At 43.5% G+C, this 17,687-nt stretch overlaps 1 protein-coding gene across 3 annotated transcripts in view; it reads left to right on the top strand.

Annotated features, from left to right (window-relative positions):
* Positions 1-17,687, top strand: part of LOC143183654 (uncharacterized) — a 299,903-nt gene that overhangs the window by 219,303 nt on the left and 62,913 nt on the right. For all 3 annotated transcript variants that reach the window (XM_076385316.1, XM_076385333.1, XM_076385323.1), the window contains exons 11-12: positions 2,426-2,643; positions 3,244-3,382. In XM_076385316.1, the coding sequence (XP_076241431.1) occupies positions 2,426-2,643; positions 3,244-3,382 (357 nt within the window). The remainder of the gene's footprint in view (positions 1-2,425; positions 2,644-3,243; positions 3,383-17,687) is intronic.

Raw genomic sequence — 17,687 nt, 5'->3', positions numbered from 1 at the left:
TCTGTATTCATTCCACTCGAATTTCGAAAATGTAGACAATATAGCGAATCTAATTTGACTTACTTTTTGTCATACCAACAATTATCTTTGCAATGATAATATTTCGTAAAAATTGTCAGTTCGTCTTCCACCACTGTCATAGTCGATGTCATTAATTCAATTAAAAATTGATTGGAAAAAGTTTTTCTTTCTCAACCTCCAACAAAAACAAATATCAAATTTACGTACTGAAACAAGAATATAATGTTTAATACCTCAAAGCTCTTGTACTATAAAAAGTACTTCTTTATTACGTTACATCATGTAACTCTATTGTCCATTCTCCACACCTTGATAAAAAATACTGAAAAAACGAATCGCGATTGCATAACTGGCATAAAATAGCACAATGACGAATGCAATCGGTCGATCGAGCCAGCTAACGCGCGATAAGGCGAAAAGGTGATCAGTGGCAAGGTGACCGACGACGGTCGCTGACGACCTTGCCGATAGTCGATCCGAAAGCGTTACAAGGAGAAAATTTTCCGTTGTCGGGAAATGTTTATAAATAACGGTCGATCGCGATGCTCGCCGAGATAGGCATTAACACAGCGCGACGTGGTTGCTCGCGGCGCGATTGAGATTCTTCGGCAGAAAGTAAGGACTCCTCTTCCTTGCTCCTCTTCTTGGCTAGCTCTTTCCCGAAGCATCCCGGGAACGAGGATTTACTATGCGTGTTCGAATAACACGCACTTATCTCGGCGCGCGCTGTACGGTACAGGCTTTGAAAATTTCAAACTTTCTCGCGAAGCAAATTGTTTGTCGGACCACTCGTTACGGAGACGGTAGAAAGGGAACGGAGATAATAAATGATTTCGTAGGTAGGTTCTTCATTACTTCTTCGACAGGTTTAATTGATTTTTCTGTTGATGTTGACGATACGCGTCAAGAGATCCGTTAGACGTATCTAGAAGCACTTGTTGCTACTGGATTCCTCGATCTCTCTCCAGAGGGATCGGCTACATATTTGTCAAGGAATTATGGCCGTTACTCATCGTTTAGAGTTTGAGCTATCGCGACTGTCGAACCACTTTACGACAGCGATAGCGGGGAAGTCAGCGAATAAGCAGCCTCCGGCGATGACTGATCGAGAGATCAGTCAATCTGCCGGATGATTTCGCGGAATTAAGATGTCAGTAGATGGAGCGCTGCGAATGGTTGCGTGCACGCTTTGGATTTCCTTATCTGTGATTAGAACGGTCCAGTAGTTGTACGGATCACAGGGAGATTCGTCTTTTATTTTTTATTGTAACGTTTAACAGCTCTATTATTGAGGTCCACCTCGTGGGGGATAGACTTCTATAAGGATTTCATATTTGAAATATAGTTATTTATGTTCAGTAGAAATGATAATAATTGTACTTTCAAGGTGCTCATCATTCTTGTCTAATGTTCGAGATGCATTAGGTGTGCAAAAAGTTCCCATCAGATAGTCATGGTAAAAGTACATCTCTTGCGAGTGATCCCATGCGATTGGTATTTTCGATCGATTAAGAATGCACCATAATAAGCAAATGAAACAGACTGGTAGCTAGGTGTGTCTGTCCTGCATTCTGCTTACGTGTGTCAACGTTGTTCACTGCAGCTCAAAAGTCAGGGCCGCTTATCTTTCTTAAGTTCATTGTGCCGGTTATATCATGCATTCTATATTTAGTTTTAATTGCAATGCGTATATTTGTCCGATTTCCCCAACTGAAAATACTTCTATTCTTGCTCTACTCGGTGTACATTCCAAAATATATTTACATATCTGTAAAATAACGTAGTACTTTAACTGCCAAGAATTCCATAAGGATATGGACAATAATTTGGTTCACAAATTTTTGGCTGTGTTTTCAAATCACTCTTCTTATAAGAAGTAACAACCTTTGTAATTATATAGTCATTCAGTACATACAGTATACATGGCGACAAGTATCAGAAATTTTAAAGGATAATTCTACATAATATTGTACATAATAAGATAAAAATGAAAATATATAAAATTGCGTTTCAGGTTTCATTTCAGAATTATTAATTGTTACAAATACACCTAAAATATGTGTGAAATATATCTGGATCAGGTCTTCCTCTAATGACTTCGCTGTGCCTCATCTGACTAATGTATGTCGGCAGTAGAATAAGTTTTGAGTCAGACACATTTCACGCGAATTTTATACGTTTTTGCAGCAACTAAAAATTCTAAAATGAAAACCCAAACACAGTTTCGTCATTGATTTTCATTCTATTTTGACATGTAGGATCACCTTTTAAAATTCTGACTCCTGTTGCCAAATACCCCGTATATATCTCTACGACTAGCAATCAAAACGCTAAGACTACTTAATCAAGTCAATCATAAACGATGCATGTCTCTATACCAACATCATCTTCCCTTTTTTCGCAGGAATACGATGGCCTGATGTCGGAGTGGCAATCAGCTGGTCGCAGGCTGGCTTTGGAGATGTCGGAGCTGAAAGAATGCAGCAGCGTTTCCGGCACATTGACGCCTCTCGGTCGGCTCCTTACGGACCCCACATTGAGAAGAACGTCGAGGGATGCCGAAGTAGCGATGGCCGCGCTGGAGGAACGCGCGGCGCCTCTTTTGCACCTCGAGCACGTTAGGTTAGCGAGCCTCTCTTCCCATCCCACCGTACCATAAGTCCTGGGAGCTAGAAAGTCCGCGACGCGCGTTGGCCGCGGGCGAATTTCGCGGAGACACCCGTTCGATACATTATTAGAAGTTATTGTCATCCATTCTCGTTTCCTCGGAGTTCGCACGCGCGTCCGCTACTTTATATTCTCCGTTCCGCATTAATTATCGTGACACTAGCGTTGAAACGATCTCTCCGATCGATCGGTCGATAAAATAGCCGCTTCGTCTATTAATTTCTCTGCGACGCTCGCCGAAGAAGGCCCGGTCAAGAAGGCTCGGCGCGCGGTGACTCGTTAACTTTTCGAAACGCAATGGAACTAAGTCGCTCGGACGTCCACGAGTGAAAACGAATACGCGGCGGTACGTGGTTCGGCGGATCGGCTGGCTACAGCTAAGGACATTTTAATGCGAAGATAACGTCCGCGACGGTGTTAGTCAGCGCCCACTCGCGCGGCTTCAACTCCTCGGCGACCGTCTCGCGAGTTAGGGCTCGATGTTTCGTCGGCGATAAGCCGCGACAAGAATTCCTAACGGTGCGCCGCGATCACGGTTCCTTTTTATCTTTCCAGATTGTCGGTGAAACGGGCAAGGAGATTGGTGGAGGAGGTCGGGAACGCCGCCACCAGGCTGGAATCCTCGTTCGAGTCCCGGCGGGCAACCATTCGCAATCTCGCGGTTCTACGAAGTATCGAGGACCAGGCACACGAGGTGAGTTTCCACCAAACACCGTTGCTTTGTTGATTTTTCATTACTAAAATAGGGAACCCTTGCTTTGCATCTAAACGGAAGTGCTTCTCCATTAATCTGTCTCAGATTACTCGGTTGTTGTATTCGCCATTCGATTCAAAGTAATCAGGTCGCAGCCTCATGTCAGCGAGATTTGGGCGTTCAAAATTTCGATCTTTTTAAAGGGAACACCTTTTAGCGAGATAAGCGCGAGCTCTTTTAATGTTCTGCATCGCAATCGTGTTCGTTGAATGGCTCTGTTTAGGTACCGTTTTAGTTGAATGCTCTTCGAGGAATCTGTTCCTGCGAGAATCTGTCAGGTTTAAATAGGGTACGAAGCTGTTCGAACGTTTTAAGCTATCGTGAAATTCTCGAGATACATTGGAGAACATTAAGCGAGCGAAGGTTTTAAGTTTTTTGTTTAGAGTAGCTGTGGAAGCGATTGAGTCAGACTATTTAAAAAACTGTTTTTCGATAAGAGAAATAGAATGGGTCACTAATAACTTATGTCCTAGCTACTACGGTCACGTTGCTTATAACAGGTATGAGAAACTATAATCTAAGTGATATAGTGAAGGTTTCGAATTTAAAACACAAATATTTATTATTTATTTTAAAAACGTTTATTATAACTCTTTAACAAAAAAGTTAAACTCATTAATTTAATAAAGCTGTTTAATATTCGCGCCATCTTCACACAAAAGCGGGCGGCCACTTAAAGTGAATAGACAAAGGGCTCCTTATTCGATCGGTCGAACTTTCACTTTGAAAATCGCACGGTTGGCCGATTTCCGATGATCGAAGCGGTCTCTTTCGTGATGTTTAGTCTCGTCAGGGGAGCCAGATCGATCGAGACGCGTATCGTTGTTCCCTCGATCACGGATTCAGGCTTTTCCACGGCAAAGGAGTAGCACGGTCTCCGGTAACCTCATTTCTGGCATCTTCGACGACCTCGTAGCCGATGTTCGGCCTCGTTTGCTTAAGGAGTCGCCGTAGCATGTCCCCAGATTCCTTCATTGTGGACGGAGCCGACCGTGGCAGGATGTTTAAAGCGAATATACGCGCTAATGCTCTTTGTCCGTATTAGGTGGATATGGAAATCGCGGACGCGATTAGCCGTTGCTGCGTTCTTCGACCGCCACGCGTGCTATCGTGGTCGTTACCATAATGGCCTTCGCGGGGGAGATTCTACACATGGCCGAGCATAATCGATAATAGGGCGTTCTGGTGCCGATGAACGCTGGCGTATTGTGGGAACCGCTTGGCCCTGTCGAAGGATCGCGAAAGGAATATCGGGTTTCGCATTTCCATGCAAAGGGAGTCCTCTCTTTGATGGGCTCAATAGCCAGGGGATGGGAACGAAGACCCAGGGAGATGCTTCAACTTGGTCATGAATGTCGCGTAAATTTGCGATAAATTGGCCGGAGTAAGAAGATCGAGAGGCCTGGAAGCTAGAGAAAACTTATGACGGTACTTAATCTTGCATGGGGAATTTTGGTATCTACAGTGTACAGTAATTTCCTGCTACTCAGATTTACTCTCACACTCTTACCATAATAAGGCAAAAACTAGCAGTCAGCACTTACTACATAGATTGTCTGCAGATATTGCTGCAGTTTTATCTATGATATAGTCGGTTTGGTTTAAAAATTTCTAATCACTAACTGTACACCTATACCACTAATCAGAGGTCCGTAAATCTTGTTATCAGTAACGCTGGCAGTAGCAATTTCCATAATCAATTGTCATAGTATTCTTGACATTGGCAAGTGAATTACAACAGAGGCGCTGTCGTTAAATCAGTATTCTCGTCTCTATGCCAATTACAACGTTGACAAACTCCCTCGCGGCGGTTAATGACCGTGCAGAACCGCGGTGGTTATTTGCAACGGCTCATTGTATTATGCTAATTAGACGTGTAATCACTTTGTCGTACATACCACGTGCACGTAGACCGACATGAGGCTCGACACGATCCCCACGTACGCGCGACACACGTGACAACTCCGTTTCAGCCGGAAACACGTGGACGTGTCGTGATGTAACCGTGTCTGTTGTTCGCTTTGCTACACGTCCTACGATCCTGCAAATTCAGGAGCTAGGCCTCAACGGAATCACGCGCCGCCAAGCTGACAATATCCAGGCAAGTCATTCTGTCTGAGGTTCCCATCACTTTCTTAGGACTTTCTTCGAGGCGGTCAGTTGGCTTAGTGTCCTCAAGGAGGTCAACGACACTGGTGACCGAAATTTTGTTCGTCGTAGCTTGTTAAACAGAGTCAACATCTGATGAATGATTTTTAATTAGCTTAGGTTTTTACGCTGTTTAGTTCCAAAGAAACCGCTCAGTTCATTCAATTTCACTTTATATATTCTACTTCCTTTCTATATTAATTATCTTTTCGTTCATTTTATATCGACTTCAGTAACAAGGTATGTAATTCAACTAGTAAAGTAATTAGAGAACATTGTGGCTTCAAGTTTGCAAAATGTTTACCGTGAAAGGTAGTTTAGAAAAATGACGTAGCCCGCGTCGATAATTAGATACGAAATGTGCTTCATCGGTTGCCACTGTGACGCGTTTCTGATCAAAACCACGCAGACAAGACCTGTCGTTAACTTTCACCCGGCCAACACTTGCGACTTCTTGTCACGATTTTAATTTTGATCGTCCGATATCGACGGTGCACGAATTTTTGGTCATATAAGGACATGGACGAGATGGAAGAACGAATTTATTCTCGGTACTTGTGAATGGTTGTTCCACTCGCTCTTCGCAACACCTCAGGTGCAACAGCCTCAGGTGCATTATCCTGTCGGCGATTGACAGTCAGTCCGGTAAATAAATAATATTATTCCACGCATCAGCGTTCGTCGATAGATCGGCGAGTCGGAGATCTCATTGATACAGCGGCACAATTACAGGCGAGATTGTTCTTCGGGGCCAATGTATCGTGAATAAACGATACAGGGAGTCCCACTCGAGTACGTGATCGTCGACAGCGCAGTTGTCTTCACGGTGAAACATCTCTCCATATAAGACGACGTTCGATCTTGATCGAGTTGATCGCACATCATACATCCCCGAGAGCGGCTCGCCCTTTTCTTTCTCGCCGCAACGAACAGTGGCGAGCGTTGTTTGCCAGGCGCGAGGAAGGACGTGGATTCCTCGCGTGAAGTGGGTCGATCTGACAATTGTTTAATTGTTCAAACGGGGTGTGTCCCGCATTCACGCATCCCAATAAAGTAGAAGGTACTTCACCTAAATTAAGAAGATACTTCAGAGTTCCTACCTCCACTAAATAGCTCTGCTATCGATACTATCATTGCAACATCTCAACTTATCTAAGAACACCAAACCTAGACCATAATTATCAGCGCAACCCGAAAACACCCACGCTTAAAAATACAGGACACTGACAGCAGCCTGCAGCGAGGACCTGGAAACGGTTCGAAGCGGATCAGCTCACTGCATTCCGTTATTACGCGTTCCACTTTGATCGTTTCGCAACAACCACCTTCGTCCTCCAGCCCTGGACGTTGCACGTCGGTCTTCGACCGCCGCCGTATTTGGTTCACGGAAATAGCGCGCATGTACCAAGCCGGCGGGCAGAGGAGCCGTGAGGAGGAGGAAAAAAGAGGAGAAGACGAAGAAGGATCAGAGGCGGACCGATCAGGCTCGAATTAATTGCTGTAACACCGGTTCCTCCCTCTCGACGAGAGCGAGCACCGCGTACGGAATCACGACCGTGCGGAGGAAAGTGTGCTGAATCCAAAGGACCGATTCTCCGTTGTTGTTTCACCCATCACGGACTCCGCTGGGCACAAAAACAACTGGCCTCTCAAGGACACTGATGCTGTACCTCCCAACCACGCAGCTTGGTAACTCAGCTGAATCGAATTGTTTAATTTCTTATTCGTTCGAGCGAATCTCTGGGACACAGCTGGTGTTTTCTTTTAAAGAGAGACGAAGAATGGCTTCTCGGTCGAACGAGCAAAGAAGCACAGTGAAATTCTTCCGTTCCCTCGTTTGGATCACTGTATCTCGGACTTTTCCACCCAATTACGCGCGGTTGGATCGAAACCACGTCACGTTTTACATTTACCTGCACTTTCCACTAACTATTGGCTAGGAAACCGATATTAATGGTCTCCTAGACTGACGATTACACCGCGTCGGGCCAAGTTTGCTCGAGATTCAACGAATGGAGCTCGAATCGCTCGAAATGCGGCACACGCTTTCGAGGGGTTCAGACGGAACCACCTTCTGCTCTCCACGCACGTTCTTCCAATTTCAGAGGAATAAATCTTGGAGAAGGCCTCGGGTTTCTGAAACGGCGTGAAGAATGCACTTTCACGGTACAATCGGAGATTGAGCAAATAATGCTGATAATGCACGAGTGATGGAGAAATTGTTGAAGCGATTTTCTGTCAGTTATTCTAGTTTATCTTTTTCTGTTTTGCGCAATAGCAATACAACATTTCCTCGTTATATCTTCGTTATTACATTAGCTATAACTTGGAGCTATTTAGAGTGGGAGAGTTTTATTTGCGAGCACTATCACTCACAATTTTTGATAAGACTAAGTTGAGGAACCACGAGCAAGAGCTAACCTCGAAAACGTGTTCCACACTATAAACTTGAGAAAACACTGTATAACAATTATTTAGTGTTGTTCACGTTCATTGGATTTGAATCGATTGAAAAATTGGGGTCAGATTCTCAAGGCTGAACCGTGAACTTGCATGCGTGTGATTGATGGGCAGACATTCCTGAGATTTCTTCATGCCACATGAAATTTTTGCAGTTTATGAGAAATGAGCGCTTTCAATTATATAATGGAGAATGCGCAACTTTCGTCGTGTAGAAATAGCTTGATTAATGATCGGTTTGTGGCGGGGGCAAAAATCATTTACGATGTAACGCGATAAATAACGCGAACCAGTGAGCGAGGCTTTGTCCATGGTTGCATTTGAAGGTAATAAGCCTTCGGGAGTTATTGAGCACGTGCTGCGCCGCGTGGAAGCTGCGCGTGATGGTAGGGAATGCGTTGATTTTGCGAGCAACATATTGCGGGCATCGTTAACGCGAATGGACTATTTCACGCTTGGACATCTGTGTCCAAGATGATGAACGCTAGGAAGGCGGAGGACACTTCATGCTCATTTATTGTCATTTACAGTATAATATTTTAAAAACATTCAGATTACATTCTGCACATTCTTTGGATTCTCACATCTGAAGGAATCACCCCATGTGTTATTATTCTATTCTCCAAACGAATGAAGTCAATTTATGAACACCCTGCGCATCAAAATAATAAGAAGACACCAAAAACATAAACCATTCTTCTCGCTCGATTGCTCAAGATTGATGGATGTAGGACACGATACCGATCAAAGAACGAAGCCAAAGATCAAGAGTTAACTTCAAAGGGTTCCTCGCGAAGAACCTTGTGTCCGATTCATTTGCGGGAGATTTATACGCCGCAAGCCCCACGGATACGATCGATTGAAATTAATCGAAGGTGCCTAAGCAACTGACGAATGATTGATACAAGATTGGACGTGGAGCGAGGTACCTTGTCCCGGTAATGTTTCTTGATCAACGACGCAGTAATGAGTGTCATTGAACGGTTGAGTAATCTCCCATAATGCGTACCCTCGATTTGTATCGGAAGCTTTGTATCGAGATGGGTGCAAATCTTTGAAATTTTACAGTGTATATTGTTGTTTCCAATTAGTAGAATTCTTGACGTCTTTGAGATAAATATTTCCACTGACTTTGTATCACTGATCAGCAAGTGATGATTAACTTTCTGAGATAGATGATTAGACTGTGGATTTCTATGCATTTATGGAAATTCGGGATGTGTAAAAAATTACAGGACAAACATAGTACTCAAAAACATTGAAAATATGAAAAATAGAGTACAAATTAATCCTTAACTAATCTATTGATATAGAGTCTGGTAGACTCTATGTGATATATTTTGAAATGAATGTAGAAAGATTTTGCAATGAATGTAAGCAATACATGTAATACCTCGTTTCTATATTCCAATTAATATCATGTTAATTTTATAAATATTTAATATTAATAGGTTCCAACCAAACTCTTCTTATCTTAAAATTGAGTGTCCATAGTTAAGGGTTAAAGTATTTGAAAAATAAAGCAAATTTTTATTTAGGTTCCATTTCTTTAACTACAGATTTATAAAAGTATGAAATTGCATACAAATCCGCAACCTACATGAACTCTACCTTCCATAATAGAACACAGTGTGAAAAAAGGAACTTGCAACAATACCCTAATTTACGTACCATCTTATCACCGTTCTGAAGCTTACGCCACAAAAATGTCTAAAAAGACCGTGCATCGTCTTGTAGGATTCGAAAGCGAGCAGTGCATCGGGGTTAATTTATAAATTTCTAATCGGTCTCCTCAGGGCCCTCTACAATGGCCGAGCAGATAAACGAGAGTCACGAACGATTCCTGATCCTCCTCGGGATGTCATTTATCGGGTCCCGTCGTCGAAGAAAGCGTGTTTAGAAACAGAGGGAGAAAATTTAAGGTTCGCGCCACGGCTCGGCTCGGCCGGTGACTCACGAACGCCTCGGTCTCGATCTCGCGCGAGGACAAAAGTCCCGGCAAGGCGGCTTTCTTTCCATCAGATAAAGAGATGCGCCGGGCACAGAGCCGACGAAGGCGAACACTTTTCCCTCGCGGCGGAGAGCTCGGGCCCAGGGGCTTCGTCGCATTCATCCGTTGTTCCTTCGTACATTTATAGCACACGCGTGCATATCAGCGCGCAAAGACAGCCTAGGTGTATGCCTTTTATAAGCCAGCTTCCTCCTCCCCCATGCCGCCCCTTATCGTCTAGGCATTGTGCGGCCCCAGCCGCGCTCCCTCATTGTTGGAACGCTGCGTATCGCTGTTTTCGCAATGTTGCTGCGCTCCCGCCGCAGCGGCGACTACTCCTTGTTGCATAACTAATATATCAGACGACTATCGCTGCTTTTCCCTCGAAGATTTTCCCCCTACGATAGGGTCTCTCCTTTGACTATTCTGGTACCCGAGGTACCTCGGGAAATGAGAAAATTTCAAGATTCTGAATCTCGGTGCAGGTATACTTATGTGTTTACACTTGCCTCAGTGAATTCTGATTTCCCAGGTGTGCATCTCGGCTGGCGCGGAGATTTTGAATTATGCAGGGTTCAGGTGACGCGGTTGTTTCTAACGTAAAATTAGAGTCGCATGAAGTACAGTAAAGATAGCTTCCAGCGACGCTGTGTCGTAAATCAAAGACACAATTTGTTAAGAGCTTGCATAACAAGATCTCAGTGACTCTGGTATGCATCCTCCCGAAGTTCCGCAGCGGTAGACGCCGCAACATTGTGATTTATTAGCAAACAATGACGGCAAGACCACGCAGCTTGCGTAGAATGTGTATAGAATGCATCTAGGCAATTGCGCTCGCGCTGATACCATTGTCGTAGAGAAGCGCATGCAAATAAGCGGGCCGGAGCCTCCTCATTGTGTCATAACGCCTTATAGGTAGAATCCCAGCCAGCATTTCCTGCCGCCGCGGCGACGAGAGCCGGTTGCTCTTCTCTCCCCTCGCCCTCCGACGCTTTATCGTTTCCACGAAGGACCCTACAAAGGACAGGATGTCCACGGGTCATTGAGTCTCCTTTCCAAGGATTCTATTCGCCGCTACGGTCCACCTATACTTTTCCACGATCCTCTTTCCACCTCGGTCCGCTCATTCCCGAAGTGTCCCCGCGGTGTTTCGTGGAAATACGAGGAAGCAAGAGGCAGTTTCACCGTTCGCGTCGACCAATTATCCCTCGCGCGCTGTTTTTTCGGCTTTTAATTAAACGCTTCGGGAAGAGTTCGAAAGCGTGTCCCCGACTACCGTAGATGACTATCGAGATCTCGTGGCTGAGATAGGTCTCCGATGTACGGGGATACTCCGCGGAAATTAGATGGCAATTAATTCGATCAATGACCGCAATTAATTTCCACCGTTCTCGCGGTTTAATTGAGCCGTACGATCGAGACACCCTCTGCAGTGCCTCGTAAGTCGTGTTTCAAATTGGAAGGGGGTTAACTTTTAATCCCTCGCGGAGGATATCGTTCCGCAGATTTCGGTGCGCGTAATCAGCACGTCCAGCGGTTCCATCTGCAAAAAGAAGGAAAAGTTAGCGCGATGTTAGCGCGCGCCGCGTCAAGATGCCGTCTTGATTAAAAAAGTTAGGTGGCGGCGCAGGGCCGCGATCCCAACCAGCCCCCGTGCCAAACGGTTCCTACGTGCTCGCGCGGTACCGCTCGAACGCGCCGTGGAAACGGTGGAATTGCGTGACTGTCGGCTATCGGGTAACAGAACCGGCGTGCGCCATTAGCCTCGACAGAACTTACCGGTATTATACTCCGTCTTCGGCGGGAGAGGTCGTGGAACCAACTTCCGGACCGGTCTGCCGCCTCGCGAGGCGACGATACCCTTGCTGGCTGGGGTATCGAGTGTCCATCGAGGCGATTCGAAGGGAAACGGAAGGCAAAGAAGGATAATGAGATTAACGTGGGTGGTAACCACGTCGCCAAGAGGAGTTCTGCTCCCGTTCATCGAATGGGAAAGAGAATGGCACCTCGGGGAAATCGAAAGAGATTGGGAGAATCGCTCCGCAGAATGTGTTGTGAAAGACTATTGGAGAATACGTGGGAGCGAAATTGTTACTGAGTGGAATGGATTCGGGGTGGAATGGTTACTGGCTTTTTGGGGAAGTTGAAGTCTAATGGGCACACATAACATCAGGTGAAGCACTTAGATAAATGGAAGTTGTGCGTTAAGTTCAACAAGTAAGTTTCCACCTATTAGGATGGTACCTATTTCGATTATCTTGATACAAGCTTACAATTTGCAATCAGGAGTTCGGGGAATCTAAGAAACTCGTGTCTAAAATCCATTCACGCACTGTATAGGATGACTTTAGTAACTGGAATGGCTATAATTCTGTTCTAATTAAAATTGGAAGAAAATCATAGAAAAAAATTGTGAGAAATATAACGGCGCAATTACAATAAAGTTATAGTACGTCTCAGTCATTAAAATCATCCTGTAAAACAATTTGAATTTTTCTTCTTAAAGATAAGGACTATTTAAAGTGAAAAAAACAGCGCCCCAAAAATATGTGATCGTGCACCTACCACTGAGCTTGCACCTGCACAAATCTACATTCTACTTTTTAAGCTCTTTAAGGTGTCTGACATGTATCGCACATGTCAACAATCACGTGTTGTGTAAAAGTGACACAATTAAAAAAAGTATGTTTTTGAGGGGAAGCAAAAAACTATTTGAGTTTAGGAGGAACTTATTTATTAAATACATAATATTGATATAAAGAGTAGTTTTACTTAATGAAAGTTATCTTTCTTGTATATATTGAAGTTATTTAAATTGTTATTATTTAAATTGTTATTATTTAAATAACTTGTAATTTACATTTGAAGAATTCTTTTAATAAATTCTATAATTTTGATCATTAACTGGTATATTCTTTATAATAAATAGACATGCATTTACCAAACTGATTTATAACTGTAATTAAAAAATCACGTTCTATAAGTTGAATTCCCACAGAAACTCTCTACAATAAAAACAAAAAAATTGTCGTATGGCAAATGAATGAGACATAATCAAACAAAAAATGAATCACTTTTTTCATTTAAAAAAATTCGTCTCTGAAAAAGTTAAGCTTCAATTCTGGAAGCCAATTACACCCAAGTCTCAGTCTTCGTCTTAAACACCGTCTGAGATCGATTCAAAGTCAAGTTCTCATGGAAAGTGGGCGAGGCATCGCCGACCTGATACTTCATCCTTCGGGACACGCTAGGGAACGATCTCGTTTGACCGGCGCTCGAGCGTTTTGCTCGGCGCAATATCAGCCAGAGATTATATGTGTATACAGCGTGGCAAAGATTCTGTTAAGATACGAGGGGTTCAGGCCGTGCATCATACAAATATTTACACGGCGTGTACACGTGCGATATAAGGCTGCTTCGGCTCGAGGTTACGCTCAGACCATTGGTAGCAAGTATGATCCATGGATCGCGCGCGCCCGTGCCCGCTCTAGGATTTCGTTCTCTTTTACTCGCGGGGAGATCTATCTTGCCAGCGTCTTCACAGCATTCACTCTTTTCTATGCTTCGCGTGTTCTTTCGCGCGGCGGTTCGTTATTCATCTGGCATGAGATTTTTTATTGCTTTTTTCGCGCGGAGATGTACGTGCGAAAGCAGAGGTTCCTCTTGAAAGCCGAGCGTCTCGTCGTAATTTAAGACTGCAGTGTAGTTGCGTGGTGAAACCTTTTCACGGTCTTTATTTTCATTACTGAACGACCTTCCGTTGGTAAATCTTATCCAACAGGTGTTTGTTGATTATGTTGCTTGTCGTTGTATTTATTTCCTGTTACAGAATTTCAATTTGTAATATTAATCTAATACTTATCGATGGAATTATTAAGTAAATATGACACCTTTGGAGTAGTAAAGGCGAAGTTAATATTTTGTCAACAAATTTTTTATTTTATCACCTTGATTTATAAAAACTAACGCATATTCCAATGGGAATGTTTTATAAATTCGATTAACCCTCTTAGGCCCATTTGTTTCTACACTACTAATATTCTTCAAGTAGACGGTGAGTGGAATTTTTGGTACAGTTATATAATTTTTATAATATAAAAATGAAAAAAAGAAAACTGACATATGAGGTTACAAGAATTGTTTGTTAAATTCGTGTTTATCACTCCAAACACCTCCGACATTCCTTTGAGTAGCCAGTTAAACCTGCTGCAACCACAGCCTCGATAATATCAATTTACGCAATATGTAGACTATCAGTTTCAAAAAAGTTTTTATTCCATTTAACCGCTGAAAAATCAAAGTAAATTTTGCGATAATGACAACGCAAAAACAGAGGCCTTCGAAAAGTGAAACTGCATTGGAGAAGCGGTGGTCATCAGAATCGGGTAGAATCTGAATGAGAAAGCGACAGAGAACAATACGACCGCAGACCGCATCAAAGGCCGCGCGCATCGATCGGCGAATCAATGTTTATTCAGACCATGGATCAGAGTTGGCCGCAGTGAAGGTCTCGGCGGCTCTTGACAGCGGGAAACGTGCAGTTCTCGATTTATTATTCGAAACGCGCGCGTCTAAATAGCGCCCGACCCGTTTCAGGGAAAGCGACAGAATTACGATCGAGATTCCGCGTGGCCAATGGAGTAGCGCTAATCAAGCCTCCCCTCTCCTTGTCTGCTCGCACACAATCGCGGGTACGCGTGCAAAGTTATCGTCTTTACGCCTAATTACAAGGTTAATTGCCGACGGTGTACATATTTCGTTGATCGCGGGTCGAGCGCGCTATTATCGTAATTAATCGAACTATTACGTTATCTTTCTCCCCCTTTCTACGACTCTCTTCGCTACCTTCCGGTCCCCCTATCTCCGCCCCCCCTCTCATCCACTTTCCAACACCGGGAATCTCTCAATCTCTCCTAACGGTTGTACGATTCTTCGTCCTTTCTCTGTCCGACGATAATCTATACCCATAACTTCTGCGGCGGTAGTTCACTCTCTGTCTCTCGTTCAGCCTCGTTGCTCTCTCGTTCTCTCTCTCCTTTTCTCCGCGCGCGGCTGTGCGTTGGCCGACGATAAACGAACTTTAAATCAGTCACAGCGCATTAGTGGCACTAAAGGCGGATTACGCGCGCGTTTACGGCCACCAGCGGATTTTCCGAGGTTGCAGCGCGAGATCGAATAACGTGGGAAGCTGTGGACGATAATTAAATGTCCCGTCTCTCCCCTCCGTTTTATGCCATTCAATTACCGATAATTGGCAAATTATACAGCCCTTTCGCGGTTACGCGCGATTCGACAGACGGCGGTTTTCGAGGGGACCCCGCGACCGATCGGTCGCCCTTAATCGATTGTGGTCACTGACGTAATGACGAGGGGGAGAGGGTAGAGGAGTGAATAACTGTTTTCCTTCCAAGTTGAATCTAAGATCGCGTTCGATCGGCGAAAGAGTGTTTGCGACGTGCTTGGTCAAAGGTTCCCGTGAATGCTTTGTAGTTTGCTAAAGATAGCGAGATACCGTGAAATAGGTACTTTGGCAAGTAAGGAACACGGTTTTTTCAATCTATCCTTATCTGATTTTCTTTGAGAAAGTTGAGGACAAGTAAAGTACATTGTTCTGAGAGTAAACTGTTGGAGGTCCAGAAATAGTATGAAAATTTGTTTGAAAAAGATTCTCAGATTGTACGATTAATGATAGCGTTAAAAATTGATGCGTCATCTTGAATGATGAACTTGTAAATAGACGTCGAACGTTCTTCAATGATTCAGTTCGGATGTTATTAAAAATTTCGGTACGGTCGAACCAGCCGCGAAGAATTTGAATACCAGGGCATCGTAGAAGGCGACAGGCTGGCTGTTTCATCGTTTTCTCTCGCCATCTTGGAACAGGTTGCTGCGTACACGACACCTGTTCTCAGACCTTAAAATTCTTTCGCGAGGACCAGGCCTCCTGCTTATCGAGTTCGCTCATCTCCAATCAAGTCCGGCCCGCGATGTCCACTGAATAATCTCGCCGATATTTTCGACGGTTAAATCGGCACTCCAGCGTCGTTATTCCTTGCATACTTTTGCGACATGCTCTCATTGGGATTCTTGAAATTTTTTCATCGAGTGGAACGAATTGCGACTGGAATTAAAAATCGTAAAACAGATTTCAGTTAAGCGTATTCTATAATAAGTTTTTGAATACTAAAGAAGCTTTGGTTTTACTGATGAGTACATACATAACAAGACAGAAAATTGAAATTGCATTAGATTTATTCCTGGGTTAAGTAATTTACAGGCGTCTTATGACGTGAAACCATTACTCATAATTACACTTTAAGATATAATGTGTCCCTTCTTCGAAGATTACATACTTGTTGAAAAATGTTAATCGATGACTGAATGGATGACAGAGTTTCCTCTCATCCTCGTTTTTCCATGCGTGGGAATGATAAATGTATTACTTGCTATTTCATGCCAAGTGCATCGTGTTCTACAGTAGACTTATCGCAACTAAGTGAATCCCGATGGGTTCAGTACGCGTGGCTTATCGAACTGATATACATAACTGGTCCGTTCCACTAGTTGCACGCTATGTTAGTAAGATAGAGGAGTATTTGGTGAATACTGCTTCAGAATAATCCAATCTTCTATCAAAATAAATAGATAGCTTTGGCATGAATAGGAATTCACTATTTATAACTTTAAGATTAACTTCAAAATTTGTTGAGGCGCAAAAATATTAAAAACATCCTAATTTGTTTAAAATTCACTTTTCGACTAACACCCACTTTAATTACCGCATAATAAGTTCCAACAGTTGGTTTTCTTAAAATGGAAACAACATTCACAAAAAGTCAACTTTCTCTTTCTTGGTCATGATTATGTGTACTGCTGATTACGCAAAGGTGATTCGATTGTAATGTCTTCATGAGAGCTGTAATGAGCAAATTGTGACCATCTTCTCTGCGGTTTTTCTGATAACTCCGTGAAAGTAACTCTGTGTGATCCTGCGACAGCTCGCGTCAAGGTACATGTACATACGCTGTTTCCTCGTCTTCGTGGTCACGGATACATATTAGCGGTTTCTGACCCGGAAATCGACTGAAATCCATACGTGCTCCATTAACTTTCAACGAAATTGATCCAGGTACCCTTAATTCACCACGAAAGATAGATTTCGGTGAAATCGCCTGCACAAATTATTCTTATTCGTATTTTGTTTTCCGCATGCAACAAGATCAGGATACTGTTCGATCGATTGATCTTTAAAGCAACACTCCCACGTGCAGAATGTGTACCTTCTTTCCTCCAGCAAGTTTTGAATTATCTGTCATACCTAAAGTGTATGGCCGCTATATAGAATATATAGAATCGTACAAAAGCAAAGTAGTTTTACAAATAAGAAACTGATGTTCTGCGAAAGAAACTTTAGAGTTAGGATTCTAGAGATAGCAATGTAAAGTTCGCTTCCCATCTCTCAGAGTTAACCACAGGAGGTCTCGCAATCAGTGTTGCAAATCACGAACCATGGTAGAAGTTTTGCTACGATTGTCTGGCCCGAGTCGATCTCGAGGCGTCACCGTGTCCACGTAACAATCAATCGACGCGGTTCGTTCTACGATCGATCCTTTGTCGTCTCTTTGTCCAGCTACGCGACGATAAGCC

This window comes from Calliopsis andreniformis, chromosome 2 (assembly GCF_051401765.1).
Source record: "Calliopsis andreniformis isolate RMS-2024a chromosome 2, iyCalAndr_principal, whole genome shotgun sequence".
Classification (NCBI taxonomy): Eukaryota; Metazoa; Arthropoda; class Insecta; order Hymenoptera; family Andrenidae; genus Calliopsis; species Calliopsis andreniformis.
The sequence above is the reverse complement of the archived record's forward strand: the minus strand, read 5'-3'. Positions and strand labels throughout refer to the sequence as shown.